The 24,662-nt window shown below is 47.7% G+C and overlaps 1 protein-coding gene across 1 annotated transcript in view; it reads left to right on the top strand.

The window, feature by feature from the left end:
- Nucleotides 1-10,177: 10,177 nt before the first annotated feature.
- The window catches only part of LOC311120980 (nuclear protein MDM1-like), a gene marked incomplete at its 5' end in the record, with an annotated part of 26,172 nt that continues 11,687 nt past the window's right edge, over nucleotides 10,178-24,662 (top strand). The window contains 8 exons of the mRNA XM_084195528.1: nucleotides 10,178-10,313; nucleotides 12,856-13,157; nucleotides 13,409-13,549; nucleotides 16,121-16,309; nucleotides 17,003-17,148; nucleotides 17,680-17,776; nucleotides 23,880-24,091; nucleotides 24,450-24,662. The exon at nucleotides 24,450-24,662 is cut by the window's right edge and continues 87 nt beyond it. Coding sequence (XP_084051654.1) covers nucleotides 10,178-10,313; nucleotides 12,856-13,157; nucleotides 13,409-13,549; nucleotides 16,121-16,309; nucleotides 17,003-17,148; nucleotides 17,680-17,776; nucleotides 23,880-24,091; nucleotides 24,450-24,662 — 1,436 coding nt within the window. The remainder of the gene's footprint in view (nucleotides 10,314-12,855; nucleotides 13,158-13,408; nucleotides 13,550-16,120; nucleotides 16,310-17,002; nucleotides 17,149-17,679; nucleotides 17,777-23,879; nucleotides 24,092-24,449) is intronic.

Here is a 24,662-nt window from a genome sequence, read left to right as displayed (position 1 = left end):
CTGACCCAGTAGTATAGTAGTCCTGGAGTGGTGAACTGGGCCTCGTCTGACCCAGTAGTATAGTAGTCCTGGAGTGGTGAACTGGGCCTCGTCTGACCCAGTAGTATAGTAGCCCTGGAGTGGTGAACTGGGCCTCGTCTGACCCAGTAGTATAGTAGTCCTGGAGTGGTGAACTGGGCCTCGTCTGACCCAGTAGTATAGTAGTCCTGGAGTGGTGAACTGGGCCTCGTCTGACCCAGTAGTATAGTAGTCCTGGAGTGGTGAACTGGGCCTCGTCTGACCCAGTAGTATAGTAGTCCTGGAGTGGTGAACTGGGCCTCGTCTGACCCAGTAGTATAGTAGTCCTGGAGTGGTGAACTGGGCCTCGTCTGACCCAGTAGTATAGTAGTCCCTGGAGTGGTGAACTGGGCCTCGTCTGACCCAGTAGTATAGTAGTCCTGGAGTGGTGAACTGGGCCTCGTCTGACCCAGTAGTATAGTAGTCCTGGAGTGGTGAACTGGGCCTCGTCTGACCCAGTAGTATAGTAGTCCTGGAGTGGTGAACTGGGCCTCGTCTGACCCAGTAGTATAGTAGTCCTGGAGTGGTGAACTGGGCCTCGTCTGACCCAGTAGTATAGTATCCCTGGAGTGGTGAACTGGGCCTCGTCTGACCCAGTAGTATAGTAGTCCTGGAGTGGTGAACTGGGCCTCGTCTGACCCAGTAGTATAGTAGTCCTGGAGTGGTGAACTGGGCCTCGTCTGACCCAGTAGTATAGTAGTCCTGGAGTGGTGAACTGGGCCTCGTCTGACCCAGTAGTATAGTAGTCCTGGAGTGGTGAACTGGGCCTCGTCTGACCCAGTAGTATAGTAGTCCTGGAGTGGTGAACTGGGCCTCGTCTGACCCAGTAGTATAGTAGCCCTGGAGTGGTGAACTGGGCCTCGTCTGACCCAGTAGTATAGTAGCCCTGGAGTGGTGAACTGGGCCTCGTCTGACCCAGTAGTATAGTAGCCCTGGAGTGGTGAACTGGGCCTCGTCTGACCCAGTAGTATAGTAGCCCTGGAGTGGTGAACTGGGCCTCGTCTGACCCAGTAGTATAGTAGCCCTGGAGTGGTGAACTGGGCCTCGTCTGACCCAGTAGTATAGTAGCCCTGGAGTGGTGAACTGGGCCTCGTCTGACCCAGTAGTATAGTAGCCCTGGAGTGGTGAACTGGGCCTCGTCTGACCCAGTAGTATAGTAGCCCTGGAGTGGTGAACTGGGCCTCGTCTGACCCAGTAGTATAGTAGTCCTGGAGTGGTGAACTGGGCCTCGTCTGACCCAGTAGTATAGTAGTCCCTGGAGTGGTGAACTGGGCCTCGTCTGACCCAGTAGTATAGTAGCCTGGAGTGGTGAACTGGGCCTCGTCTGACCCAGTAGTATAGTAGCCCTGGAGTGGTGAACTGGGCCTCGTCTGACCCAGTAGTATAGTAGCCCTGGAGTGGTGAACTGGGCCTCGTCTGACCCAGTAGTATAGTAGTCCTGGAGTGGTGAACTGGGCCTCGTCTGACCCAGTAGTATAGTAGCCCTGGAGTGGTGAACTGGGCCTCGTCTGACCCAGTAGTATAGTAGTCCTGGAGTGGTGAACTGGGCCTCGTCTGACCCAGTAGTATAGTAGTCCTGGAGTGGTGAACTGGGCCTCGTCTGACCCAGTAGTATAGTAGCCCTGGAGTGGTGAACTGGGCCTCGTCTGACCCAGTAGTATAGTAGTCCTGGAGTGGTGAACTGGGCCTCGTCTGACCCAGTAGTATAGTAGTCCTGGAGTGGTGAACTGGGCCTCGTCTGACCCAGTAGTATAGTAGTCCTGGAGTGGTGAACTGGGCCTCGTCTGACCCAGTAGTATAGTAGCCCTGGAGTGGTGAACTGGGCCTCGTCTGACCCAGTAGTATAGTAGCCCTGGAGTGGTGAACTGGGCCTCGTCTGACCCAGTAGTATAGTAGCCCTGGAGTGGTGAACTGGGCCTCGTCTGACCCAGTAGTATAGTAGTCCTGGAGTGGTGAACTGGGCCTTGTCTGACCCAGTAGTATAGTAGTCCTGGAGTGGTGAACTGGGCCTCGTCTGACCCAGTAGTATAGTAGTCCTGGAGTGGTGAACTGGGCCTCGTCTGACCCAGTAGTATAGTAGCCCTGGAGTGGTGAACTGGGCCTCGTCTGACCCAGTAGTATAGTAGTCCTGGAGTGGTGAACTGGGCCTCGTCTGACCCAGTAGTATAGTAGTTCCTGGAGTGGTGAACTGGGCCTCGTCTGACCCAGTAGTATAGTAGTCATGGAGTGGTGAACTGGGCCTCGTCTGACCCAGTAGTATAGTAGTTCTGGAGTGGTGAACTGGGCCTCGTCTGACCCAGTAGTATAGTAGCCTGGAGTGGTGAACTGGGCCTCGTCTGACCCAGTAGTATAGTAGTCCTGGAGTGGTGAACTGGGCCTCGTCTGACCCAGTAGTATAGTAGTCCTGGAGTGGTGAACTGGGCCTCGTCTGACCCAGTAGTATAGTAGCCCTGGAGTGGTGAACTGGGCCTCGTCTGACCCAGTAGTATAGTAGTCCTGGAGTGGTGAACTGGGCCTCGTCTGACCCAGTAGTAGGGTAGTCCTGGAGTGGTGAACTGGGCCTCGTCTGACCCAGTAGTATAGTAGTCCTGGAGTGGTGAACTGGGCCTCGTCTGACCCAGTAGTATAGTAGTTCTGGAGTGGTGAACTGGGCCTCGTCTGACCCAGTAGTATAGTAGCCTGGAGTGGTGAACTGGGCCTCGTCTGACCCAGTAGTATAGTAGTCCTGGAGTGGTGAACTGGGCCTCGTCTGACCCAGTAATATAGTAGTCCTGGAGTGGTGAACTGGGCCTCGTCTGACCCAGTAGTATAGTAGTCCTGGAGTGGTGAACTGGGCCTCGTCTGACCCAGTAGTATAGTAGCCCTGGAGTGGTGAACTGGGCCTCGTCTGACCCAGTAGTATAGTAGCCCTGGAGTGGTGAACTGGGCCTCGTCTGACCCAGTAGTATAGTAGTCCTGGAGTGGTGAACTGGGCCTCGTCTGACCCAGTAGTATAGTAGCCCTGGAGTGGTGAACTGGGCCTCGTCTGACCCAGTAGTATAGTAGCCCTGGAGTGGTGAACTGGGCCTCGTCTGACCCAGTAGTATAGTAGTCCTGGAGTGGTGAACTGGACCTCGTCTGACCCAGTAGTATAGTAGTCCTGGAGTGGTGAACTGGGCCTCGTCTGACCCAGTAGTATAGTAGCCCTGGAGTGGTGAACTGGGCCTCGTCTGACCCAGTAGTATAGTAGCCCTGGAGTGGTGAACTGGGCCTCGTCTGACCCAGTAGTATAGTAGTCCTGGAGTGGTGAACTGGGCCTCGTCTGACCCAGTAGTATAGTAGCCCTGGAGTGGTGAACTGGGCCTCGTCTGACCCAGTAGTATAGTAGCCCTGGAGTGGTGAACTGGGCCTCGTCTGACCTAGTAGTATAGTAGTCCTGGAGTGGTGAACTGGGCCTCGTCTGACCCAGTAGTATAGTAGCCCTGGAGTGGTGAACTGGGCCTCGTCTGACCCAGTAGTATAGTAGCCCTGGAGTGGTGAACTGGGCCTCGTCTGACCCAGTAGTATAGTAGCCCTGGAGTGGTGAACTGGGCCTCGTCTGACCCAGTAGTATAGTAGCCCTGGAGTGGTGAACTGGGCCTCGTCTGACCCAGTAGTATAGTAGTCCTGGAGTGGTGAACTGGGCCTCGTCTGACCCAGTAGTATAGTAGTCCTGGAGTGGTGAACTGGGCCTCGTCTGACCCAGTAGTATAGTAGCCCTGGAGTGGTGAACTGGGCCTCGTCTGACCCAGTAGTATAGTAGCCCTGGAGTGGTGAACTGGGCCTCGTCTGACCCAGTAGTATAGTAGCCCTGGAGTGGTGAACTGGGCCTCGTCTGACCCAGTAGTATAGTAGTCCTGGAGTGGTGAACTGGGCCTCGTCTGACCCAGTAGTATAGTAGCCCTGGAGTGGTGAACTGGGCCTCGTCTGACCCAGTAGTATAGTAGTCCTGGAGTGGTGAACTGGGCCTCGTCTGACCCAGTAGTATAGTAGTCCTGGAGTGGTGAACTGGGCCTCGTCTGACCCAGTAGTATAGTAGCCCTGGAGTGGTGAACTGGGCCTCGTCTGACCCAGTAATATAGTAGTCCTGGAGTGGTGAACTGGGCCTCGTCTGACCCAGTAGTATAGTAGTCCTGGAGTGGTGAACTGGGCCTCGTCTGACCCAGTAGTATAGTAGTCCTGGAGTGGTGAACTGTTCCGCGTCCCAAATGTCACCCTATTCGCTATATAGTGCACTACTTTAGACCAGGGCCCATAGGAGCAGCCCATAGGGCTCTGGTAAAAAGTAGTGCCCTATATAAGGAATAGGGTGCCATTTGGGACTCTAAACTGTTGAACTGGTGAACTGTGGGTCTGTAGTGACCTCTGACCCTTTAAGGGTGAGGAAACAAAGAACAGCTGTGGAGCACTGAAGGGTGTCTCTGTGTGTGTGTCTCTCTGTGTGTGTCTCTCTGTGTGTGTCTCTCTGTGTGTGTCTCTCTGTGTGTGTCTCTCTGTGTGTGTGTCTCTGTGTGTGTGTGTCTCTCTGTGTGTGTGTCTCTCTGTGTGTGTGTCTCTCTGTGTGTGTGTCTCGCTGTGTGTGTGTCTCTGTGTGTGTGTCTCTGTGTGTGTGTCTCTCTGTGTGTGTGTCTCTCTGTGTGTGTCTCTGTGTGTGTGTCTCTCTGTGTGTGTGTCTCTCTGTGTGTGTGTCTCTCTGTGTGTGTGTCTCTGTGTGTGTGTCTCTGTGTGTGTCTCTGTGTGTGTGTCTCTCTGTGTGTGTGTCTCTCTGTGTGTGTGTCTCTGTGTGTGTGTGTGTCTCTGTGTGTGTGTGTCTCTGTGTGTGTGTCTGTGTGTCTCTTTGTGTGTGTGAGTCATGTGGTATTTGGTGTTGTCATGTAATGGAGGAGCAGTCTCATCGTTGCCGGCACTTAGTTCATAACACAAAGAGATCAACGCGTCCGTGACAAGAGGGACTCTTTTCTTTCTGAGCTACTGGAAGTGTGAGGGTGGACGAACAAGTGTGTGTGTGTGTGTGTGTGTGTGTGGAGCTGTTTGAAGAGTGTGAGGGTGAACAAGGCCTGCTGTGGTGCTGAGCTGAGCTCATCCCATCAGAGACACTGGGCGCCCAGTCTGTCTGTGTGTGTGTGTGTGTGTGTGTGTGTGTGTGTGTGTGTGTGTCCGACCGGACCGTGCCTAGCTCTGCCAAACGGTAAGCCAGCCCTGCAAAGATCAGATCAGTACAATCCCTGTGAGAATCAGTGCCAGTTGCTACCCACAACAGTTTTCAACAAGGATATTTTGTCACAAGGTGAATTTCAAATCACTTCCTGAATCGACTGAATTGAGAACCGAATTGGCCCCCCCAAACCTGCTGCATCTGTCATAAACGAGAGAACAGATTCAACCCCAATGAACCCTTCATATTACCTGTCCTCTATTCCGCTGTCACATCAAAAACCTCCTCTATCAATGAGACACAGCAGGAAACAGCCTGTAAGAGAGCCAGGCAGCCAGGCTTAGTGTCGTAGCAACATGAGTGGCATGAATGACAGGTGAACTGAAGAGGTCCGTGTGGCACTAGTAAGATGGAAAATATTCCATCATTAGAAATACATTTTAGTCATTTAGCAGACGCTCTTATCCAGAGCGACTTACAGTTAGTGAGTGCATACATTTTTCATACTGGCCCCCCCGTGGGAATCGAACCCACTACCCTGGCGTTGCAAACACCATGCTCTACCAACTGAGCTACAGGAGCATACGTTAGCATTAGGCCTAGTAAACATGGACGCTCAGGCTCTCTCGTTTATATAATATAATATTTAGTTATTATAGTAATTGTTGTTACTCTAATAGCCCCTAATACATTACTGCACATAGCCATGTTGCAAATGACTGACACTGAGCCGATTGTAGTTATCTAAGGGTTTGTAGCGCCCCCTTCTGGGCATTCTATACCGCTGCATAGGCTGGCTATTCTTTCATGTTGCAGAACACCTTCAAACTGGAATCAATAAAAAGGAGAGGAAATAAATACCCAACTAAATTTAGCATTTTGACATGTCCCTCCGTGCATCCTCTGTGACTTCTAGGAAGATTTTAACCCCAACATTTCTCAAAGTTTTCGCCATCATTGTAAAGCCCTAGTTATTTTTTTGCGTTGACAAATTAATTTCTGAAGATTATTATTTATTTCATGTGATTAGTGAATCATTTACGTCTGTCCCTCTTGTTAAGGTCAACCGTGTTACGTGAACTGAACTGTCGTTTTAATATGGTGAAACTATTCATTTTTTTCAAAAGAAACATCGAACATCTAATAGTCAAATCATATAGTGTAAAAAAAGGTGAGTTAGTTCTACTCTTTTTGGTCATTTTCTGGTGTTTTGTGGTGGAAAACTGAGCGGGTCGAATGTAACACGTCAACCCTGTTACCCAAATTTTTTTTGTGAAGGTTGCATTCAATTGCCACTCCCTGATGCACACAACAAGCTTCCAATCCCCCTGTCACAAGGGGATTCATGGCTGATTTAAGATGAAAACCTCAACCCTGTTACGTTCAACCCTGTTACTTTATTTGACACTTAATAGGCACTTACTGTAGTAATTTTATATGTAACCTCTTGAGATGGAAAAACATGTTTTTTTATTAAGCTGAACATGTGCTCTTTATGGCAGAATGTTAAAATCAAACGTTTCTTTGGGGACCAAGTTACACTGGTGGAATGACCCTGTAGATGTTTGATTCATCATTATTCAAAGAGTCGAACAAGGCCAGCGTTGGGGAAGCTACTCTGAAAATATAATTTACCAAGCTTCCAATTACTTCACACTGGAAGAAGTTAAGCTACACTAAAACTCCCCTTAGCAAAAATATAGTTTACTGAACTAAAGTTACTTTGAAAAAGTAGTTCACTGCATCCAAACTACTTCGTGAAAATGATTTTATTTAACCAGGTAAGCCAGTTGAGAACAAGTTCTCATTTACAACTGCGACCTGGCCAAGATAAAGCAAAGCAGTGCGATTAAAAACAACAACACAGAGTTACATATGGAATAAACAAAACGTACAGTCAATAACACAATAGAAAATCTATATACAGTGTGTGCAAATGTAGCAAGTTATGGAGGTAAGGCAATAAATAGGCTATAGTGCAAAATAATTACAATTAGTATTAACACTGGAATGATAGATGTGCAAGAGATGATGTGCAAATAGAGATACTGGGGTGCAAATGAGCAAAATAAATAACAATATGGGGATGAGGTAGTTGGGTGGGCTAATTTCAGATGGGCTGTGTACAGGTGCAGTGATCGGTAAGCTGCTCTGACAACTGATGCTTAAAGTTAGTGAGGGAGATAAGAGTCTCCAGCTTCAGAGATTTTTGCAATTCGTTCCAGTCATTGGCAGCAGAGAACTGGAAGGAATGGCGGCCAAAGGAGGTGTTGGCTTTGGGGATGACCAGTGAGATATACCTGCTGGAGCGCAGACTACGGGTGGGTGCTGCTATGGTGACCAGTGAGCTAAGGTAAGACGGGGATTTGCCTAGCAGTGATTTATAGATGGCCTGGAGCCAGTGGGTTTGACGACAAATATGTATGATCTAACTCCAACATGTCATAGGCTACAAATTGCAAGAACAGTTCACTCTGGAGTCAGCAGTTTACAGAATATGTAATTTAGCATATTAACACAAAAATTGTTTCAAGTGCCAATTAGGCAAGTCTCATTTCGAAAAATAAATGAAATTATTGCCTACTTCACCCATATTTTATTTTTGTAAAAACAGTAGTGTGTAGTTCCAGTAGTTAGCTACACCGCTACATGGTAAAACAGTAGTGTGTAGTTCCAGTCGTTAGCTACACCGCTACATGGTAAAACAGTAGTGTGTAGTTCCAGTAGTTAGCTACACCGCTACATGGTAAAACAGTAGTGTGTAGTTCCAGTAGTTAGCTACACCGCTACATGGTGAAACAGTAGTGTGTAGTTCCAGTAGTTAGCTACACCGCTACATGGTAAAACAGTAGTGTGTAGTTCCAGTAGTTAGCTACACCGCTACATGGTAAAACAGTATTGTGTAGTTCCAGTAGTTAGCTACACCGCTACATGGTAAAACAGTAGTGTGTAGTTCCAGTAGTTAGCTACACCGCTACATGGTAAAACAGTAGTGTGTAGTTCCAGTAGTTAGCAACACCGCTACATGGTGAAACAGTAGTGTGTAGTTCCAGTAGTTAGCTACACCGCTACATGGTAAAACAGTAGTGTGTAGTTCCAGTAGTTAGCTACACCGCTACATGGTGAAACAGTAGTGTGTAGTTCCAGTAGTTAGCAACACCGCTACATGGTGAAACAGTAGTGTGTAGTTCCAGTAGTTAGCTACACCGCTACATGGTAAAACAGTAGTGTGTAGTTCCAGTAGTTAGCTACACCGCTACATGGTAAAACAGTAGTGTGTAGTTCCAGTAGTTAGCTACACCGCTACATGGTGAAACAGTAGTGTGTAGTTCCAGTAGTTAGCTACACCGCTACATGGTGAAACAGTAGTGTGTAGTTCCAGTAGTTAGCTACACCGCTACATGGTAAAAAATAAATAAGTTATCAACTACTGAAAACACTACCAAGGTTTGAATTTAGTTCAACTACCACCAAGCTACTGCAAAATGTAGTTAATTACTAGTTGAACTACATTATTTTTATTTTTTGTCATTTAGCAGACGCTCTTATCCAGAGCGACTTACAGGAGCAATTAGGGTTAAGTGCCTTGCTCAAGGGCACATCGACAGATTTTTCACATGTAGTTCACTACTCCCCAACACTGAACAAGTATATTTTGAAATGACTTTGAGAGGAGCAGCAAATGCCTTGGACATAAAGACACTGATGATAGCTGTTGCCAAAAAAAACATTACAGGCATACCATCCCTTCTATGGTATAGATGGGTGTCAAAGCTTCATCCTCATCAGTCCATAGATGGTGTGAAGTTGTCCAAGTGCATGTCCATGACACAACTGGACATCTAGCAAAAGTCCCTATTCTATTCTGGTGTGAAATGAAAACGGAGGAAAATGTGGCAACAGTTCAAGCATAGGTATATAGCACATGGGGGACACAGATCCTAGAAAGCAACCCCTCTATTTACAACTGCTTTGATCGCGCATGCGCGTGTCGATGAACGCTACAAAGCTTTGCCATGGCAACGCAAAGTGGCTCCTGTAACCGTCCGGATACTTTGAAGAAGTAACTTCAGTTTGCAACAATAACAGCTAGCTGGAAAACACACACAGAGACACAGTTCTCCCTAGCGCCTGCAGAACCTGAACAAAAAATGCCAGTACATTTCAAGGTAAACACATGTACTTTTCATTGAACGAGTGCAATAGAAATGCAACAGTTGGCTTTGGCTGGCGCGGTGTTTTCAACACGACGTCAGGTATCCACGTCACCGCGAGTGAGTAGAAGAGGTTTCGATTGATACAGAAATGGAAATATTGTTTCTTTCGCACAAATAGCTAACTAACATCGTGCATTGCGATTACATCGGATAAACAATCTTCGACGATTGCAGGTACAGCTAGCTAGACGGGGAAACAACAATCAAACCCCACTTCCAAGATGTCGGTTATTAGCTTGGTTAGCTAAGTGTTTACTAACGTGTTACAATAGTATAAGCGGATAAACTAAGGAAGCTAGCTGGCGGTGGCTAACATGCACTGGCTATTTCAGCTTTTTATTGATAAATAGAGAGACATATCGCGCATGTTCTAGGCTTCAAATAAATGAATCAAGTGCATGCCATTGTAAAGGGCAATAGAGGATTTGTATAATATGGTTTATTGCGTTAGTATTATTAAGGAGCCTAGCCAAAGACAGTACAGTATGGTTTAGAAACTGTGGCCTATACAGCTGTAAACTTGCTAGATATGCTGTAGCTGCAATCTCAGTTCACTGATTTAATGCAAACAAATGGAGCCAATCTGTTGCCTAGGCTAAATCTGACCAAGCCGAATCATGCAAATGTTTGTGCATGCATGATGCTTACAGTTCTTTTAAAGGCATGCTATTTGCTAAATATATCCCACTTAAACAATATAGTAAGTCATCTATTCCTTTGCTATTTCCTAATGTTTGGATTCTCACACTCACATGCACAGGGCATCAGTGAGTACCAGAGGAAATTTAAAGGCCGGGTAGCGCGCTCCAGAAGCGCCTCTCCTCAGCGACGAATGCGCTTAGCTGGACTTCGATCTGACCAGATGGGTAAGATGTATTGATTGATTGGTATAGCCCCCTTTCCGGTACACCACACACTGACGTCACGCAACTATGCGCGCGCCCATTCAACATAGCCTAGATTTACGTTTTTATTGCTTCTAAACAAAATCACTTTTTTGGGGTCTCATACGCTTACAATTATGTTTTGTCGCTAAGATTATATTTGGTTGTGATCTTTGCAAAATAACTATTTTGGATGCAGCAGTTGTTAGCTAGACATACTGTAGGCTGTAGAAAAAGCTAGCCAAAGAGCCATTTTACTAGTTGAAGTTGAAGTGTTTCAAAAAAAGTATAATGCAGTTGATTTGCGATTGTGACACACACATTATATTAAGCATTATATTAAATAATCCAATTATAATCCAAAAGTATTGTGAAATGCACTTATAAGCAACATGTAAATAGAGGCATTTTTTTGCTGGCGTTCTCCCCGAGTTCTGCCACCAACTTCCGAGCATTGCCCTCATGTGGCAATGTTTCAAACACAGAAAGGAGTCTATATGACCGGTAACAGTATAATATACCAAGTTAACTTATCAAGCATCATTCAATAGATATTAGTCATATTCCTGTCATGCATCTTCATCTTTAAAGCACTGAGCCCAGCTCTACTATTTCTCTTCTACTATTTACATTTTGAGTCATTTAGCAGACGCTCCAGAGAGACTTACAGTAGTGAGTGCATACATTTTGGTACTGGTCCTCCGTGGGAATAGAGCCCACAACCCTGGCGTTGCAAGCACCATGCTCTACCAACTGAGTCACACGGTCAACTATAATCTCTCCTTCTATCATCCATATTACACCAGGTATCAGTAGAGACACTATCATCTCTCCTTCTATCATCCGTATTACACCAGGTATCAGTAGAGACACTATCATCTCTCCTTCTATCATCCGTATTACACCTGGTATCAGTAGAGACACTATCATCTCTCCTTCTATCATCCGTATTACACCAGGTATCAGTAGAGACACTATCATCTCTCCTATCATCCGTATTACACCAGGTATCAGTAGAGACACTATCATCTCTCCTTCTATCATCCGTATTACACCAGGTATCAGTAGAGACACTATCATCTCTCCTATCATCCATATTACACCAGGTATCAGTAGAGACACTATCATCTCTCCTTCTATCATCCATATTACACCAGGTATCAGTAGAGACACTATCATCTCTCCTTCTATCATCCATATTACACCAGGTATCAGTAGAGACACTATCATCTCTCCTTCTATCATCCATATTACACCAGGTATCAGTAGACACTATCATCTCTCCTTCTATCATCCGTATTACACCAGGTATCAGTAGAGACACTATCATCTCTCCTTCTATCATCCATATTACACCAGGTATCAGTAGAGACACTATCATCTCTCCTTATATCATCCATATTACACCAGGTATCAGTAGAGACACTATCATCTCTCCTTCTATCATCCGTATTGCACCAGGTATCAGTAGAGACACTATCATCTCTCCTTCTATCATCCATATTACACCAGGTATCAGTAGAGACACTATCATCTCTCCTTCTATCATCCGTATTACACCAGGTATCAGTAGAGACACTATCATCTCTCCTTCTATCATCCATATTACCGCAGGTATCAGTAGAGACACTATCATCTCTCCTTCTATCATCCATATTACACTAGGTATCAGTAGAGACACTATCATCTCCTTCTATCATCCATATTACACCAGGTATCAGTACAGACACTATCATCTCTCCTTCTATCATCCGTATTACACCAGGTATCAGTAGAGACACTATCATCTCTCCTTCTATCATCCATATTACACCAGGTATCAGTAGAGACACTATCATCTCTCCTTCTATCATCCATATTACACCAGGGATCAGTAGAGACACTATCATCTCTCCTTCTATCATCCATATTACACCAGGTATCAGTAGAGACACTATCATCTCTCCTTCTATCATCCATATTACACCAGGTATCAGTAGAGACACTATCATATGTCCTTCTATCATCCGTATTACACCAGGTATCAGTAGAGACACTATCATCTCTCCTTCTATCATCCATATTACACCAGGTATCAGTAGAGACACTATCATCTCTCCTTCTATCATCCATATTACACCAGGTATCAGTAGAGACACTATCATCTCCTTCTATCATCCATATTACACCAGGTATCAGTAGAGACACTATCATCTCTCCTTCTATCATCCATGTTACACCAGGTATCAGTAGAGACACAATCATCTCTCCTTCTATCATCCATATTACACCAGGTATCAGTCGAGACACTATCATCTCCTTCTATCATCCATATTACACCAGGTATCAGTAGAGACACTATCATCTCTCCTTCTATCATCCGTATTACACCAGGTATCAGTAGAGACACTATCATCTCTCCTTCTATCATCCATATTACACCAGGTATCAGTAGAGACACTATCATCTCCTTCTATCATCCATATTACACCAGGTATCAGTAGAGACACTATCATCTCTCCTTCTATCATCCATATTACACCAGGTATCAGTCGAGAGCCTCAGTTTCTGTCCAAGAGGAAGGTGCCCTCCTCCCACATGGCCCAGGTGTCCAGCTCCTTCCAATGGAACCCCACCACCACAGAGCCCCCACAGAGACGGGACGAGACCCCCAGACCTGGTACCTCTCCTCTGGCTCCTACCCCAGAGAGAGTCCACACCCCTCTGGCCCCTAGGGGTCCCCCTCCTCCAGGGGACCCCCAACGAGGCCTCAACACTCCTCAGGGCCAGACCCACACCCGGAGCCCCCTGGCTACTGTAGACAGACAGGACCAAGCTTTCAATGGGGTGAGAATGGTTGTTATTTATTTCATGTATGCAAATACATGTGCTCGATTTAGCTTGGGGTTTGCACTTTTGAGACTATTCCATTGGCTCCATTGTTACCAGGCAAACTAAATAAAGCGCAGCTCAAGTATTTGAAAGTACCATTTGACACACGTATTTGACCCAGGCCTTCTATGCAGCCCGTGGCCTGTGCATCAGACAGTGAGCTATTACTAGTTACCTGTGTAGTAAAGTGTGAGATGTGATTCCAGGTTGACCATGTGTTGAGGAGAAAGGCAGGGCTGAAGTCTTCTGGACAGAGGACTGGACTACAGAACTCAGAGTACAGGAAACAGTTCCCGTGGAAGACACCTGTAGCCGGCCACGCCTCCCCACTGCTGGCTGCAGAACAGGTGTCAGTTGATCCACTCTTATCCTCCTCTTGTCTGTACTAACACAACCCCAAGCATCCATCACATCCATGTTAAAGCCCTGATAGCCCATACAAACAGAGATGGAATACGTTTGTACTAGAACATGTACAGGCATGTCCTGGTCATAGAGGGACATACGCACAAGTATTCAGTAAGATTCACTGCTTCTTGTTACACCCTGAACCCAGGGTTGGTCACCCTTTCTGCCCCATTACTAGTTAGTCTTGAAAACCCGACCCCTAGGCAACACAGTGACTAGGATCTGGTTTCAATGATTGAGTCTTTTGGCATAGAGAAACTACGTCTGTCACGATCGTCGTAAGAAGTGGACCAAGGCGCAGCGTGATATGCGTACATCTTTTAATGAGTACTATTACAATACAACAAAACAACAAAACGATACGTGAAGTCCTAAGGTAACAAAACACCAACCTACACGGAACAAGATCCCACAAAAGACAAGTGCACAACAGGCTACCTAAGTATGGTTCCCAATCAGAGACAACGAGCCACAGCTGTCTCTAATTGGGAACCACCCCGGCCAACATAGAAAACGAAACATAGAAACTACACATAGAAACTAACACCCTGGCTCAACATAAAAGAGTCCCCAGAGCCAGGGCGTGACAGTACCCCCCCCCAAAGGCGCGGACTGCGACCGCGGCAACTAAACCCAACAGGGGAGGGGCCGGGTGGGCATTCCGCCTCCGGGCGTGACCACCACCCTCTAACTACCCCCCCATAGCGCCCCTGGTCTGGTCTGGCCCCGCTGGCTGGAGCTGGACTGGACATCGGTGGAGCGGATTGCTTAGGCTCCGGTGTGGAGCAGCTGACCGGTACCTGACCAGGCACCGGTGAAACAGGCACGGGCTGTGCCGGACTGACGACGCGCACCACTGGCTTGGTGCAGGGAGCAGGAACGGGCCGGACCGGGCTGACGACGCGCACCACAGGCTTGGTGCGAGGAGCAGGAACAGGCCGGGCCGGGCTGGCGACGCGCACCACAGGCTTGGTGCGGGGAGCAGGAACAGGCCGGGCCGGGCTGGCGACGCGCACCACAGGCTTGGTGCGAGGGGCAGGAACAGGCCGGGCCGGGCTGGCAACGCGCACCACAGGCTTGGTGCGGGGGGCAGGAACAGGCCGGACCGGGCTGTGGAGACGGACTGGAGGTCTGGAGCGAAGAGCTGACTCAACCCGTCCTAGCTGAATGCCTATTTCCACACACTCTGTGTGAGGCATCAGCACAGGACGTACAGGGCTGTGTACTCGTACTGGCACTACAGCACGTGACACTGGCGCAGGATATCCGGGACCGAGGAGGGGTACTGGAGGCCACGAGCGTTGAGCCACGTGCGTGGTGCTAGCACAGGACGTACATGACTGTGCCGGCACAGTACGCAGCTCCGCATACCTCGGAACCTGCCCAGTCTCACGCTCCCTAGCCTGAGTACGGGGAGTTGGCTCTGCTCTACCTCTAGGCTCCGCCAACCTCCCTTCCAGCCCCCCAAACCCGGTGGCCTCCTCTCCTAATCCACAAACTCGCCCTGTAGCTGCCTCCAGCAGCCCCGTCGTCCATGCCGTGTGCCCCCCCCAAAAAAATTATTGGGGTTGCCTCTTGCGTGCCCGACGTCGGCACGGTTGGCGCCGCTGCTCCTCTCTATGGCGCGCCTCCACCGTCTCCTCCCACGGACGGCAATCCATTCCGGCCTGGATATCCTCCCAAGTCCAGGATCCCTGCCCGTCCAAGATCTCCTCCCAAGTCCAGGCTGTCTGCTCCTGGACACGCTGCTTGGTCCTGTTATGGTGGGATCTTCTGTCACGATCGTCGTAAGAAGTGGACCAAGGCGCAGCGTGATATGCGTACATCTTTTAATGAGTACTATTACAATACAACAAAACAACAAAACGATACGTGAAGTCCTAAGGTAACAAAACACCAACCTACACGGAACAAGATCCCACAAAAGACAAGTGCACAACAGGCTACCTAAGTATGGGTCCCAATCAGAGACAACGAGCCACAGCTGTCTCTAATTGGGAACCACCCCGGCCAACATAGAAAACGAAACATAGAAATTACACATAGAAACTAACACCCTGGCTCAACATAAAAGAGTCCCCAGAGCCAGGGCGTGACAACGTCACTACCTATGTCGATAAGGGGGGGGGGGGGGAATTATGGGGACTATCCCGACAAATCACGAGGCAGACATGCCAGAATCGGCGTGATTTAAAACCAAACTTTGCAGTGTTTTTAGTTGAGGTGCGAAATATAACCTCTGTGTTCTCCATCTTGCTAGCTGGTATTTAGTATTTTATTCAAGCGGATAAAGTGGTGACGTAGACAGTGACGTAGTTGAAGCCAGATCCTAGTCACTGTTGCCTAGGGTCGGGTTTTCAAGACTAATTACTAGTTGGAGAGGGAGGCTGCCTACCCAAGCTGTGGCGCAGAGATGCTGTTTGGTCAAACAGCCAGTAGATGGTAGCAGAGTGTTTTTAGAATTAATCAATTATTGAGTTACAGGATGTTTCCTGCATGGTTTTCTCCAGATGCTGTACACCAGCAACCGTTCCATCCCTCCCTTCAAGTCTAACCCGGCGGTGGTGTTGGAGAGTGAGTACAGCAGGAGCTTTAAAGCCTCTCCCCGTCCCAGAGGGCCGCGGCTACGCAGGGACCTAGAGGGGGACCAGGTGCCTCTGTTCCGGAGGGAGAATGTTTCACCTGAGAAAGCATCAAAGGTACTTCCAAGTTGTACTCACTACACACTACAACTCAATCTTTCTTTGTTCTGGTAATTGATTTATTCAGCCTCTTACGTGACAGACTTTACAGAGGTGTAGTAGCTGACCAGAGATCAGCACTCACACGAGGATCTGGTTCTGGGTGCCAAGATTAGGCCACAGTACAATACTCCCAGCATTGGCAATGTCTTCAACGGTACATTTGCATTTCAATAAGGAAGCAGACAGCCTACTTACTTATAACAAATATTTGTAACTGACCTCTGGGAAGATAAGGATACATTAGGACATTGAGCGCAAGGTTTTTCTCAGTTTATTGACATTTCAAAAACCCCTTGGAGAAATATAATGCACAGCTAGAACTTCCAATATGAAAGAGAAATACAATGCACACTTAAAACTTCCAATATGAAGGTAAAGAATGCAGTTCTTTGGATAATGTACTCCACGTGCCACACCGGATACACCCGCTGGAGTGTACATGAGGGTTGGTGGTATTTCTGTACTGGTTCCACTGGTTCTATCCCCAGATTCCTCTGACTGACTGGCTGGTTGCATCCCAAATGGCACCCTATTCCCTATATAGGGCTCTGGTCAAAAGTAGTGCACTATGTAGGGAATAGGGTGCCATTTGGGACGACGCAGCCTTTATGAATGGCTCTGTTCTGTTTGTTGGGACGATGACATCAGAGCAAGAGGAAGAAGAAGAGGGAACAGAGAGAGAGAAAGTCCAGCATCGTAGAGGAGAACATTCAGCAGGAGGACGGGGGCAGGCCGCTGCAACAGGAACAGGAAGTGAAGTCACAGAGCCCCCAGAAGGCACCTCTTCCCCACAGGTGAGATCAGCGGTCAGAGGTCAGGTGTGATTACAGGGTAGATTGTAAGGGTGAAGTTACCTCTACACGCTGATCCTGGGTTCGTTTAGCATTCTTCCCACTAATGGTTAAGGTTAGGATTGGGGGGAGGGAGAGCTGATCCCAGATCTGTACCTAGGGGAAACTTCACCTGGAGCCAGAGGTCAGGGGTCAGGGGTGGGGAAGGGGAATGGGAAAGAGAGAGGGAACCTGTCAGAAATAGGAACTCTCATGTATTGTATATTGTCTCTTTCCATCTTCAGTTCCTGCTATGTGTCATGCAGTATTTTGGGACTTACTGGTAACATTGTTGCCTCTCTCTGAGGATCACATGGAACTTCTGCAACGGACAGCAGCAGGGTTTGGTCATTCACACGTGGCCTATTCAACTAATACATTTTAGTTTAGGAATGCTAATGCTAAGCGCAATGCTAATGATCGCTGAATATACAATATCTGACTTGGCCTGTGTTCAGTCTTGCCCTGTCTCTGTGTTTCTGTCCCTCTCTCCAGAAAGGTGAAATCAGAGTATAACGCCAACTTCCGCTCTCCGCTGAACTACAGATATAAGGACGGAGCCTGGGTCAAGGCTACCACAGTAGGAGAGGAGGTCAGTGTAGTTATTACAGTGTCTACCACAGTAGGAGAGGAGGTCAGTGTAGTTATTACAGTGTCTACCACAGTAGGAGAGGAGGTCAGTGTAGTTATTACAGTGTCTACCACAGTAGGAGAGGAGGTCAGTGTAGTTATTACAGTGTCTACCACAGTAGGAGAGGAGGTCAGTGTAGTTATTACAGTGTCTACCACAGTAGGAGACGAGGTCAGTGTAGTTATTACAGTGTCTACCACAGTAGGAGACGAGGTCAGTGTAGTTATTACAGTGTCTACCACAGTAGGAGAGGAGGTCAGTGTAGTTATTACAGTGTCTACCACAGTAGGAGAGGAGGTCAGTGTAGTTATTACAGTGTCTACCACAGTAGGAGAGGAGGTCAGTGTAGTTATTACAGTGTCTACCACAGTAGGAGACGAGGTCAGTGTAGTTATTACAGTGTCTACCACAGTAGGAGAGGAGGTCAGTGTAGTTATTACAGTGTCTACCACAGTAGGAGAGGAGGTCAGTGTAGTTATTACAGTGTCTACCACAGTAGGAGACGAGGTCAGTGTAGTTATTACAGTGTCTACCACAGTAGGAGAGGAGGTCAGTGTAGTTATTACAGTGTCTACCACAGTAGGAGAGGAGGTCAGTGTAGTTATTACAGTGTCTACCACAGTAGGAGAGGAGGTCAGTGTAGTTATTACAGTGTCTACCACAGTAGGAGAGGAGGTCAGTGTAGTTATTACAGTGTCTACCACAGTAGGAGAGGAGGTCAGTGTAGTTATTACAGTGTCTACCACAGTAGGAGAGGAGGTCAGTGTAGTTATTACAGTGTCTACCACAGTAGGAGAGGAGGTCAGTGTAGTTATTACAGTGTCTACCACAGTAGGAGAGGAGGTCAGTGTAGTTATTACAGTGTCTACCACAGTAGGAGACGAGGTCAGTGTAGTTATTACAGTGTCTACCACAGTAGGAGAGGAGGTCAGTGTAGTTATTACAGTGTCTACCACAGTAGGAGAGGAGGTCAGTGTAGTTATTACAGTGTCTACCACAGTAGGAGAGGAGGTCAGTGTAGTTATTACAGTGTCTACCACAGTAGGAGACGAGGTCAGTGTAGTTATTACAGTGTCTACCACAGTAGGAGAGGAGGTCAGTGTAGTTATTACAGTGTCTACCACAGTAGGAGAGGAGGTCAGTGTAGTTATTACAGTGTCTACCACAGTAGGAGAGGAGGTCAGTGTAGTTATTACAGTGTCTACCACAGTAGGAGACGAGGTCAGTGTAGTTATTACAGTGTCTACCACAGTAGGAGAGGAGGTCAGTGTAGTTATTACAGTGTCTACCACAGTAGGAGAGGAGGTCAGTGTAGTTATTACAGTGTCTACCACAGTAGGAGAGGAGGTCAGTGTAGTTATTACAGTGTCTACCACAGTAGGAGAGGAGGTCAGTGTAGTTATTACAGTGTCTACCACAGTAGGAGAGGAGGTCAGTGTAGTTATTACAGTGTCTACCGCAGTAGGAGAGGAGGTCAGTGTAGTTATTACAGTGTCTACCGCAGTAGGAGAGGAGGTCAGTGTAGTTATTACAGTGTCTACCGCAGTAGGAGAGGAGGTCAGTGTAGTTATTACAGTGTCTACCACAGTAGGAGAGGAGGTCAGTGTAGTTATTACAGTGTCTACCACAGTAGGAGAGGAGGTCAGTGTAGTTATTACAGTGTCTACCACAGTAGGAGAGGAGGTCAGTGTAGTTATTACAGTGTCTACCACAGTAGGAGAGGAGGTCAGTGTAGTTATTACAGTGTCTACCACAGTAGGAGAGGAGGTCAGTGTAGTTATTACAGTGTCTACCACAGTAGGAGAGGAGGTCAGTGTAGTTATTACAGTGTCTACCACAGTAGGAGACGAGGTCAGTGTAGGTATTACAGTGTCTACCACGGTAGGAGAGGAGGTCAGTGTAGTTATTACAGTGTCTACCACGGTAGGAGAGGAGGTCAGTGTAGTTATTACAGTGTCTACCACGGTAGGAGACGAGGTCAGTGTAGTTATTACAGTGTCTACCACGGTAGGAGAAGAGGTCAGTGTAGTTATTACAGTGTCTACCACAGTAGGAGACGAGGTCAGTGTAGTTGATGATATATGAGTGAACAGAACACCTGTGTATCCACCTTATAAACAATACATTGGGCATAAAGAGTTTCCATTGTATGAGATTCAGAAAGGCCCCATACCTGATATCTAGGCCTGAGATGGTTGAGTTTCAGAAAGGCCCCATACCTGATATCTAGGCCTGAGATGGTTGAGTTTCAGAAAGGCTCCATACCTGATATCTAGGCCTGAGATGGTTGAGTTTCAGAAAGGCCCCATACCTGATATCTAGGCCTGAGATTGTTGAGTTTCAGAAAGGCCCCATACCTGATATCTAGGCCTGAGATGGTTGAGTTTCAGAAAGGCCCCATACCTGATATCTAGGCCTGAGATGGTTGAGTTTCAGAAAGGCTCCATACCTGATATCTAGGCCTGAGATTGTTGAGTTTCAGAAAGGCTCCATACCTGATATCTAGGCCTGAGATTGTTGAGATTCAGAAAGGCTCCATACCTGATATCTAGGCCTGAGATAGTTGAGATTCAGAAAGGCCCCATACCTGATATCTAGGCCTGAGATTGTTGAGTTTCAGAAAGGCTCCATACCTGATATCTAGGCCTGAGATTGTTGAGTTTCAGAAAGGCTCCATACCTGATATCTAGGCCTGAGATTGTTGAGTTTCAGAAAGGCCCCATACCTGATATCTAGGCCTGAGATTGTTGAGATTCAGAAAGGCCCCATACCTGATATCTAGGCCTGAGATGGTTGAGTTTCAGAAAGGCTCCATACCTGATATCTAGGCCTGAGATTGTTGAGTTTCAGAAAGGCTCCATACCTGATATCTAGGCCTGAGATTGTTGAGTTTCAGAAAGGCCCCATACCTGATATCTAGGCCTGAGATTGTTGCTCTGATAGGTTGCTGAAAATATGAATTGTGCGTGCGCGTTTCTGTGTGTGCGTGCGTGTGTGAGAGCACGGTGTGTGTGTGTGTGTGTGTGTGAGAGCACGGTGTGTGTGTGTGTGTGTGTGTGTGTGTGTGTGTGAGAGCATGGTGTGTGTGTGTGTGTGTGTGTGTGTGTGAGTGTGAGAGCACGGTGTGTGTGTGTGTGTGTGTGTGAGTGTGAGAGCACGGTGTGTGTGTGTGTGTGTGTGTGTGTGTGTGTGTGTGTGTGTATCAGGCAGTGTCAGCGAAAGTACAGTGAGTCAGCAGGAGGTTGGTTAGACGACGTTCTTCTTTCCATTCAACCTGAATATGCTGACTGGTTAACCGTACCTTGCCTTGTACGGTACATAGAAACCTGGCCCATAAACTTCATGGAAATGTACTAAATATAGCCAAGATGCAGAAGAGCATTCTAGGAAATGATTGCCATTGTATTCTAAGTAAAGTAGTTCAATACACACCAATAAAAACGAAGGGATTATTAGGACCATTAGTTGGGCTATAGTGATTGATCTGATGTTCCACTCCAGGATTGGGCTCAAAGTCATTTCAGGGGAGCTCTAGTCTGATTGATCCGATGTTCCATTCCAGGATTGGGCTCAAAGCCATTTCAGGTGAGCTCTAGTCTGATTGAGGAAATCAATGAGGACATAAAGAGATGTTTGTTTTTCAGCTGAAGGAGGATTTCCTGGTGGAATTTCAGTGTAACCCACCTCTAATTGATTCTGTTGAAAAGTAATTAAGGTCAACCCTTATCCAAAGTCCTGCTAGCTATCAATATATCAGTCTACCACTCAACCAGTCAACCAGTCTACCAGTCTTATCAGTCTTATCAGTCTTATCAGTCTACCAGTCTACCAGTCGACCAGTCAACCAGTCAACCAGTCTACCAGTCTACCAGTCTTATCAGTCTACCAGTCTTATCAGTCTTATCAGTCTACCAGTCTACCAGTCTTATCAGTCTACCAGTCTACCAGTCTACCAGTCTATCAGTTTACCAGTCTTATCATTCTACCAGTCTATCAGTTTACCAGTCTTATCAGTCTTATCAGTCTTATCAGTCTATCAGTCTTATCAGTCTTATCAGTCTTATCAGTCTACCAGTCTTATCAGTCTTATCAGTCTACCAGTCTTATCAGTCTTATCAGTCTACCAGTCTATCAGTTTACCAGTCTTATCAGTCTACCAGTCTTATCAGTTTACCAGTCTTATCAGTCTACCAGTCTTATCAGTCTTATCAGTCTACCAGTCTATCAGTTTACCAGTCTTATCATTCTATGACCTATATAGTGTAATACTTTTGACCAGAGCCCTATGGGTCCTGGTCAAAAGTAGTGCACTATATAAGGAACAGAGGGCCATTTAGGAGGCAGCCTGGGTCCAGGTGCCAGCCCAGTGTGTGTTGTGTCGTGCCCTGGGTCCAGGTGCCAGCCCAGTGTGTGTTGTGTCGTGCCCTGGGTCCAGGTGCCAGCCCAGTGTGTGTTGTGTCGTGCCCTGGGTCCAGGTGCCAGCCCAGTGTGTGTTGTGTCGTGCCCTGGGTCCAGGTGCCAGCCCAGTGTGTGTTGTGTCGTGCCCTGGGTCCAGGTGCCAGCCCAGTGTGTGTTGTGTCGTGCCCTGGGTCCAGGTGCCAGCCCAGTGTGTGTTGTGTCGTGCCCTGGGTCCAGGTGCCAGCCCGGGTCCAGGTGCCAGCCCAGTGTGTGTTGTGTCGTGCCCTGGGTCCAGGTGCCAGCCCAGTGTGTGTTGTGTCGTGCCCTGGCTTTTCTTGTGTGCATGAAAGAGAACATGTGGCTTGAGTCTGCTTCTCAGTCATCTGTTGCATCATTGTGGATGTCTTAAAGCTATTGATAACACTTTCAACTCTCTCTACCACACACCTATGATCAGTATCAGGAAAAGCGTTTACTCACAGAGCACTGATTTAGTGATCAGTATCAGAGGGAAGTTGACTGTGCAGTTAAAAAAACGACAAGTAAACATTGGTCTGCCGCCTTTGCTTCTGATGCAACAGATACTGCAAGGTTCCCTGCCATGTTCTGTTAATGTGCTGCCACAGATACTGCAAGGTTCCCTGCCATGTTCTGTTAATGTGCTGCCACAGATCCTGCAAGGTTCCCTGCCATGTTCTGTTAATGTGATGCCACAGATCCTGCAAGGTTCCCTCGCCACGTTCTGTTAATATGATGCCACAGATCCTGCAAGGTTCCCTCGCCATGTTCTGTTAATGTGATGCCACAGATCCTGCAAGGTTCCCTCGCCATGTTCTGTTAATGTGATGCCACAGATCCTGCAAGGTTCCCTCGCCATGTTCTGTTAATGTGATGCCACAGATCCTGCAAGGTTCCCTGCCATGTTCTGTTAATGTGATGCCACAGATCCTGCAAGGTTCCCTCGCCATGTTCTGTTAATGTGATGCCACAGATACTGCAAGGTTCCCTGCCATGTTCTGTTAATGTGATGCCACAGATACTGCAAGGTTCCCTGCCATGTTCTGTTAATGTGATGCCACAGATACTGCAAGGTTCCCTGCCATGTTCTGTTAATGTGATGCCACAGATCCTGCAAGGTTCCCTGCCATGTTCTGTTAATGTGATGCCACAGATCCTGCAAGGTTCCCTCGCCATGTTCTGTTAATGTGATGCCACAGATACTGCAAGGTTCCCTGCCATGTTCTGTTAATGTGCTGCCACAGATCCTGCAAGGTTCCCTCGCCATGTTCTGTTAATGTGATGCCACAGATACTGCAAGGTTCCCTGCCATGTTCTGTTAATGTGCTTGAAATGCTTATGTACAGTATTCATATGAAGTTCTTCAGGAACTGGATTTAAACATATAGCCTGGTCCAAGGTCCGTTTGTGCTCTTGCCGACTCCATTCCTGTCATTGTCAAGCCAAACATGTTTGGTATGATGATTCCATGAGTTAGTTGACAAGAGAGCAGAAACACACTGGCACCAGGCTAGGTTCCACCTATAGAACATAAAGAAGCTGTGTTGTGACTGAGCCCTGTCCAACTTTCTGGCCGGAGCAGCCTGCTTCTTTAAAAAAAATCAAATAAATGCTATCAGTCAACCAACCAATCAATCAATCCTCCCAGGTGCGAGAGCTTCGTGAGAAGGCGGAGACCTACAGACAGAGGGCGTGGGGGACCCATTTCTCCCGTCTCCACTTCAACCAGATCCTGTCGGACCAGAACCAGCTGTGGGAAGCCTCCACCCCTTCGTCCTCCGACCTCACCTCTGGGACAGGGTCAGGGGACGGGGAGGACCACAGCGGTAGCCCTACCATCCAGGCTCTGGACCTCGCTAGGTGAGGGGAGAGAGAGACCACAGAGCTGGCTATAGCATGACATCAGCATGTCTTTAAGTTTGGGTTGGATGAAGTAGTCTGTCTGTCTCAGGGTTTCCCGTAGATGGGATGCAACTTTAGGCCTCAAAAAACGGGCCTCTGCAGGCGTAGAATTAAATTGAAATCAAGTGTAGCCAAGTGATTTGACTTAGAAGCAGAGCCACATATTTCTGGGTAGAAGCCGCAAAGCTAGGTGGGTGGTTGCCCCACCTATACTCTAATGCTGAGAGTCCTATATTGGGGTTTTAATAGATCTGACCTATTAAGGTCATGTTCACTGTGTGTCCCTCTCCCTCCTCCTCTCCCTGTGTGTCTGTAGGGTTGACAGTAGCTCCAGCTACAAAGCCGGACCCCCTGCCTCCCTCACCCCCGTGTCCAGCAGAAGGAACTCCACCAGGGGGGCTGGGGACACAGCAGGCCCCCCTGGTCAGCCTGACCCTGGAAACCCCACCCTGCCTGTTCAGAGGAGACTAGCCTGGGAGGAGGAGACAGGGGCTGGGGGTGGAGGGGGGGAGGAGGAGGAGGAGACAGG

Source organism: Coregonus lavaretus (genome assembly GCF_964263955.1).
Source record: "Coregonus lavaretus genome assembly, contig: HAP1_SCAFFOLD_3660, whole genome shotgun sequence".
Taxonomy (NCBI): Eukaryota; Metazoa; Chordata; class Actinopteri; order Salmoniformes; family Salmonidae; genus Coregonus; species Coregonus lavaretus.
The sequence above is the reverse complement of the archived record's forward strand: the minus strand, read 5'-3'. Positions and strand labels throughout refer to the sequence as shown.